This window comes from Achroia grisella, unplaced genomic scaffold, assembly GCF_030625045.1.
Source record: "Achroia grisella isolate CSIRO2021 unplaced genomic scaffold, CSIRO_AGI_Agris_v1 utg1455, whole genome shotgun sequence".
Lineage (NCBI taxonomy): Eukaryota > Metazoa > Arthropoda > Insecta > Lepidoptera > Pyralidae > Achroia > Achroia grisella.
In genome coordinates this window covers 223,594-231,719 of record NW_026712634.1, presented here as the reverse complement: position 1 = coordinate 231,719, position 8,126 = coordinate 223,594, and the positions used below count along the sequence as shown (strand labels likewise).

At 36.9% G+C, this 8,126-nt stretch overlaps 1 protein-coding gene across 1 annotated transcript; it reads left to right on the top strand.

The window, feature by feature from the left end:
- Positions 1-1,033: 1,033 nt before the first annotated feature.
- On the top strand, positions 1,034-7,921 carry LOC131855512 (uncharacterized). Its single transcript, XM_059206789.1, has 3 exons — positions 1,034-5,954; positions 6,406-6,518; positions 7,451-7,921. Exons 1-3 carry the CDS (start codon positions 1,034-1,036, stop codon positions 7,919-7,921), a joined length of 5,505 nt encoding a protein of 1,834 aa, XP_059062772.1.
- Positions 7,922-8,126: the final 205 nt, after the last annotated feature.

Below are 8,126 nucleotides of genomic sequence, written 5' to 3'. Positions count from 1 at the left end.
TCAATCAATAGCATTATCACGGAACTGTGGGCTTAAACCCCCACATTCTTTGGTCCTTCGAGTCTTTGACCTTACTCCTGTTCGGTCGAAGGCGGGATCACGCGTTGAAGAACTTTAAAAAGTGACAATCGCGGAATCCTGTAAGTGGTGTCACGTGGGCCGAGAGCACGGTTCACAGACATCGCATCATCAGCATCAGAGCAGAGCATCATCAGCATCAGAGCAGAGCATCATCAGCAGCATAGCAGAATATCATCATCAACATCAGTGTAACAGCAGAGTGAGAAGCAGATCAAGTAAGACTGTTCCTTTAATTATTAGCTATTAAAATATAAGATGGAGCTAATCAAGCGTCAGGCTGACATATTTGAATCAATAAATAAAATAAGAATAAATTTTAATAAGGACTCATCCTCTAGAAAAACATCGGACTATCTAAAAAATAGGATAGAAAGCTTAAATAACTTGTGGGGAGAGTTCGAACAGAATCACGTAGAGTTATCTTCATACGAGGATAAATCTGCGCAGTATTTTCGGGATAACATTTATCAAAAAACGAAAGATGTTTTCCAAGACATAATATCAAAATTAATTTCTTTTAATAAAGAAGATAAGGGCACTCAGCGTAACCAAAAGGCAGACGAATTACTAACTTTACAAAGAACAAATTTTAGGGCTTTTATTCGTCTTTTATTGAGCGTAAATGTGGATCGCATAGATGAAAAAGGGGAGTTGGAGGATGAGCTTCGTAGTATACAATCACGGTGGAGTACTATCGAAAATTTACATCTTCAAATAGACAACATTTTGCAAGGAGAAGATGTAGACTATGATACAGAGTTCGCGAGCTATGAAACATCATACAGAACTATAAAGCGGAGATTAAATAAAAAACTAAGTTCAGCAGCTCACTTAAACAATTCAACACCACAGCTGGAGATACCAACCTTCACAGGTCACCCATTGGCCTACGTTTCATGACCTATTTTATGAGGCCATTCATAATAATAACACATTATCAAAATCACAAAAAATGCAGCACCTCAAGGGTAAAATAAAAGGAGAAGCTGACCGTCTCATTCACCATCTCACCATCTCCTCAGATAATTATGACACCGCGTGGAAAATCTTAACGCACCGCTATAATAACCCACAAATTCTATTCACAAAGCATATTGAGATATTATTAAATCAAGCCAATATAAGCAAACAAACGTCATTCGATATTAAAAAGCTGCACGACGTTAGCATGGAATGTATCCATGCCATTCACAATCTTGGCATTGATACAACAACCTGGGACCCATTATTAGTCCATATATTATCAAAAAAATTAGATCATTTAACGTATGCTGCCTATATGGAAGCTCGTAAGGATCCCAGGAGTCTGCCAGCTTTAGACGAATTTATGGGATTCCTAGAGAGTAAATTTACAGCTCTCGAACCCATAAGCAGAAAGGAAAGGGTAGTGACAACTGAAAAGGTGTCACAGCATCATATAAGCAAACCATCATCATCAAATTCATTTAGATTTATGAGCACTGGGAGACCTAGCATAAATAATTATTCTCATAATAATACAGGCCATAATAAAATAGATAAACCATATAAAAAACCATTCTTTCAAGCAGTAACTACGAAGACATATAAATGTCCACAATGCAATCAAGATCATGATTTATTTAAATGTAATCAGTTCATTGACCTGTTACCAAAATCAAAATTGGCGACAGTGACTAAACTTAATATATGTCCAAATTGTCTATACAAACATGACACTAATTGTTTTTCAACGAAGCGATGTAAGGAATGCAACGGCGAGCATAATACGATGCTCCATGACGCGTTTCCAATAAAGAGGTCACCACAAATGAATAATAAAAATTTTGCAAAATCAGCTGACAAACGATATAGCGCTAATTATGTAGCAAATAATGATGAAATGTTATTAACAACTATACAAATGCAGATATTATCAAGCGATGGGTCGTATGTAACTCTACGGGCCTTATTAGACCAAGGTTCGCAGGTTACTATGATAACGGAAAGCGCCGTACAACTGTTAGGATTGCCTCGTGAACATCTGAACGCTTCCGTTGCTGGTATAGGAGAATCACCAAATCAAAGCAAGGGAAAAGTTCTACTGGACTACAAATCGTTACGTAACGACTATGAGTTTGTTGCCGAAGCACTAATTATGCCGAGAAAAATAGTTCGCAATCTGCCTACTACATCATTCGATATAAGTAATTTTCATCACTTGAAAAATTTACCTTTAGCAGACCCTGATTATAATACTTCAAGCAACATAGACATTTTATTAAATACCAATATATATTCGGAGATAATTTTAGACGGTTTGATAAAAGGACATAGGGATGAACCTATAGCACAGCGAACAGAACTGGGCTGGATAGTCTCAGGTCGCGTGGGAATAAAAACATTTAATTGTCACGTTGTGATCAACGACCTAAGTGAGATATCTCAGTACTGGGAAATAGAAGATATCACAAGCAGTTTATCACCACTATCAGAGGGAGAGCAACGTTGTGAAAACATCTACATGGACACAACAAAACGTTTAGAAGATGGGAAATATGAAGTTGCGCTACCAATGAAACCAGGATTCGAGCAACATATTGGTAAATCAAAGGAACGAGCTATAGCACAGTTTAAGCAATTAGAGCATAAATTAACAAAGAATACATCATTTTTCGTCGGATATAAAGGATTCATGGACGAGTATAAAGATCTAGGCCATATGCGTAAAACCAATAGCACTGAACAACCCTTATTCTACATGCCGCATCATGGTGTAACTAAATTAGATTCCACTACCACAAAACTTCGAGTTGTGTTTAATGCCTCTTCTAAAACATCATCTGGTTATAGCTTAAACGACTTAATGGAGTGTGGTCCTAATTTACAACATGACATTCAAGGGCTGATCATAAAATGGAGGCAATATAAATATGTTATCACGGCTGATATTGAGAAAATGTTTCGCCAAATCATGGTTCGAAAATCAGATCAGATACTACAATCAATTATATGGAGGAGTTCAGAGATTGAACCACTACAAACATATCATTTAACGACAGTCACTTACGGCACCAAGGCCGCGCCATATTTAGCCATGAGAACACTCAGGCAGTTAGCACAAGATGACGGCGATATATATCCCTTAGCAGCATCAGCATTAGAACAATCATTTTATATGGACGATTTATTGGGCGGTGCAGACTCTCTTGAACAAACAAAAGAACTACAAAGACAGATCATATCAATACTGAGGGGCGCAGGCATGAACATTCGCAAGTGGTCCAGTAACGACGCAAGACTCGTAGAAGACTTGTCGCCAGAAATGCTCGACTCACCATACGAATTCAAATGTAAAAAGAGTAGAAAAACACTTGGATTACAGTGGAGTCCATCAGGTGACTCATTCTCATATCAAAACATATCATATGAATCAAATAGCAAATCATGCACAAAAAGGCATTTATTATCATCAATAGCAAAATTATTTGACCCCCTAGGCTGGCTATCACCAGTATCTATTAGAGCAAAATTAATCTTTCAGAGAGTGTGGGCCACAGGGTTGTCATGGGATACTCAGTTACCATATGATATCATACAAGATTGGAATCAATTAGAAAACGACTTTAAAACGATAAATAAATNCACTATTAAAAGGTATCTGGGTCAAAATAATAACAATATACAATTACACGGATTTAGCGATGCATCAGAAAAAGCATACGCTTGTGCTGTGTATATTGTCAGCACAGACTGTAAGGGCAATTTCACATCAACGCTAGTAGCGGCAAAAACAAAATTATCACCACTGAACAAAAAAGTATCATTACCGAGACTAGAATTGTGTGGTACAGTTTTATTATCGCAACTTATACATAAAGTAGTCAAATCATTAACGTATAAAAATATTCAAATTTATGCTTGGACTGACTCTATGATTGTTTTGGGTTGGCTACAGGGTGACAAATCAAGATGGAAGGAGTTTGTTGCAAATAGAGTTCAGCAAGCTACTGATATTATACCTCCATCACAATGGCATCACGTTAAAACAGATGAAAATCCTGCGGATTGTGCAACCAGGGGAATGACATCATCTTATCTGGAAAATTATCGTCTGTGGCGGGAAGGTCCAAGGTGGTTATTAACATTTAACCCTAACAGTATGGTAAAAGAAAAATATCAATCACCAAATATTGAAATAAAAAAGGCTTGTGTGAATGTAGCCTTATATCAAAATGAGCAATCATTTGTAATGAATTTATTAAATGATTATAGCTCTTTAACACAAATTACTCGTATATTAGCATGGGTATTGCGTTTTATTGAGCGCGCACGGTGTCAGCAGAATACGACACGTGTAGACACATTGTCTTTCGAAGAAATGAAGCGGTCAATGAATTTAATAATTAAGTCATATCAAGCTTATCAATTTTTAGAAGATATTAGTAATTTAAATAAAAAGCAATTAGTTTCAACTAAAAGTAGTTTAGGAAATTTAAACCCCTTTATGGATACCGATGGAATTTTGAGAGTAGGAGGGAGACTGAATAATTCAATACTCAGTTACACAGCAAAGCACCCAATTATTTTAGGTAGTAATAGTCGTCTTACAGAGTTGATTATTCACCAAGCACACCTAGCAACTTTGCATGGAGGTCCAAAACTTACCCTATCATATATCAGAAATAAATATTGGATTATATCAGGTATACGAATAGTGAAGCGACAGCTGAGAAAATGTGTCAAATGCAGGCGCTATAATCATCATGAACAGAATCAAATTATGGCAGACTTACCTCAGCCTAGAGTTACACCCTCTAGACCCTTTACACATACAGGAGTAGATTACACTGGATTTGTAGAACTGAAGGTCAACAAGGGAAGGGGTATAAGGACTAGTAAAGGTTATATATCAGTTTTTGTCTGCCTTTCAACAAAAGCTATACATTTGGAGCTCGTATCAGATCTCAGTACACCAGCATTTCTAGCAGCTTTTCGTCGGTTTTGCAGTAGACGTGGAACCCCACAGCATATGTATAGTGACAATGGGACCAACTTTGTAGGTGCCGACCGCTGTTTAAAAAGAGAATATAAGGAAATCTTATCTTATATCAATCACGAATTTATCAATAAAGTTACTGAAATGGAAGTTCAGTGGCATTTCAATGCTCCAGCATGGCCCAGTGCAGGGGGCCTATGGGAAAGAGCAGTGGGTTGCCTGAAATATCACCTCAAACGTGTTATAGGTGAACAGAAGCTGACCTATGAAGAGTTCACCACTTTACTATGTCAGATCGAAGCATGTTTGAACTCGAGGCCACTTTGCGTATTATCAGAAAATGCAGATGATGAATATTTAACACCAGGTCACTTCCTGGTGGGAGGAGCATTATTATCACGACCACAATCGGAACCACATACTATGCAGAGTACAACGCGATGGCAGTTGGTACAGTCAATGAATAAACATTTCTGGAAAAGATGGTCCGATGAATATCTACAGCAATTACAAACAAGATCTAAATGGAGAGCAGTCAGCAGAAACCTTGCTATCAATGACGTTGTCCTAATAAAAGAGGAAAGTTTACCTCCTGGAAGGTGGGCATTAGGTCGCATACAAGAGTTGCACCCTGGAAAAGACGGTCATGTAAGGGTTGTAACTTTAAAAACACATAGCAATATGGTGAAACGACCAATTACAAAATTAGTACTTTTACCTGTAACCGATGAACCTTCTTCATTGAGCAAAAATCAAGCAGAAAGGGAGAATATCACGAAATCAAAATGTACACGCAAGCCTAAATCATTTTTAACTTATGTCTATACAGCGCTCCTCTTGATGTTCATGTTGTTTACCCCAACAATGCAACTTGAGGTCCAGCCGTACAATATCACTCAACTAAACAATGATCAAGGTCTATATTTTGATCAATATATCTCAAGGTCACATTGACCCTCATTTATTATCTCCTGAACAATTAGCAAATCAAATTAGCATTATACTCAGTCAATTGCGTGGTGATCTCACATTACCGGTGGGAAGGACTGAAATAAAAGAACTATATAAATTGCTAAAAATATCAGCTAGAATAATTAATAAATTATTGATCGTTCAAGTAAAAATTCCATTATTGAGTAACGAAATATATGAACTGGATCAAATTTTAAGTATACCACAAAGAAGGTCGAATAAAACTTACATTATTATTCCACCTACCACTTACATAGCATTTAATCTGAGAAAGGACATGGCAATCTTCTTCACAGATATTGATCTACAATCCACATATCATCCGACAAAAAACTATGCACACTAAATAAGCCCGTATATGATTTAAAAATAAAACATTCCCTATGCGATATCAGGTTCACAGACAGTGCCAACTCATCAGTCTGCAAAACAAAGCAAGCGCCGTGTGAAGATTCATGGCTCAAATTACGACGACAGAATGTCTGGCTATTTCATTGTTGTGGGCAGTGTCAGATACGTTTGTTATGTATATCTGATATTGTCACTGACACTCTGCACGGAAGTGGAATTATCAGCATACATGAAGGTTGGATCATAAAGGGAAATTTATTTACCATCTACGCACACAATAATTATATTCTTTATTGCACAGATAATAAAAAGATATTATAATTTAGAGACAATGTGAGCAAAGGTGGACTTATCCCTAGAAGAGATCTCTTCCAGTCAACCTAAAACAGTGGGATATGTGGTACTGAGTGGGTAATAATTGGTGCAAACAAAAAAAAAATGTCAAAGGATAGATACTAAATAAATTTCAAATAACAAATTGTATAATCTAAAACAAAAGTAAAATACATAAATATAAATAGTAATACAAAAATATAAGAATAAACATACATATCATATAATACATAAATATATTCATCATAATAAACAAATAAATAATGATAAAAGTAATCATTCAATGGCAGATAGGTAGTATGATTTTAATCTTTTCTTGAAGGAACTAACAGACGGGCTCTGCTGAATACGTAACGGAAGTCCATTCCACAATTGAGCAGCACGAAAGGAAAAGGAGTTACCCATGAATTGCGACTTACAACTTGGAAGCTTAAGTGCCCTTGAGTGACGACAAAGGCGTTTGGGTCTCGAGGGAGGTGGTAACAAGTGGAATCGGGAACGAAGGTAGCAAGGGGAATTGGGATCATTAAGAATATTAAATAACATGGTCAGGATATGCATATTAAGTCGTTGACGGATTGGGAGCCACTTTAACTGAGCGCGGAAATCGGAAACATGATCATATTTGCGCAAATTGAAAATGAATCTTATTGCTAAATTTTGTAAGCGCTCTAGTTTATTAAGGAGCTCCTCAGTCACGTCTAAGAAGCAGACGTCGGCATAGTCTAAAATGAGAAGTAAAATAGATTGTTCGAGCATAATTTTGGTACCGAAAGGAAGAAAATATTGGAGACGTTTAACAATTTTATTAATGAAATTAATATAAATCCCGAAATTGAAGCCCCACATAGGTCTATCCTAAATTCAATAATTAATACCACACTGCCACTAAATCTTACCATCGAAAGTCATCAAACCCAATGGGATCAATTGGGTTCCCAAATAGCTAATATCAAGGAGCAGGCGAACTTGAGCAGCTTATCACATCACGACATCCATCATTACACATTATTGTACATAATTATATTCGTGCTATGTGTCGTGGGAGGAATCTGTGCAGTCAATAAAATTAAACAGAGACATCGGAAGGAGCAGGTTGAACCACCTCTACAGGCGCGGGAGCACCCGCCTACAAGGCTAGGCGAGTCCCGCGAAAGTGTGTTAAGTGATCAGTGTTTAGGTGTTAGTGAAGTGCAGTGGAAGGACATTAGTGCGCGTAGTGATTAGTGCTTATGTGATAGTGAAGTGCAGTGTAGAGACATTAAGGACAACACAAAATCCGTTTCTTCGCGAAACGTTAAATTTATATTTCCCAGTGTAGATTCAGGGACACAAACAATTTAGATTATAAGTTAGCATTTAATATACAGGACTTTGTTTATCATCTTGTTATCATCCTTAACTTGTATCATTTAAGTATTAAGTAGATTGT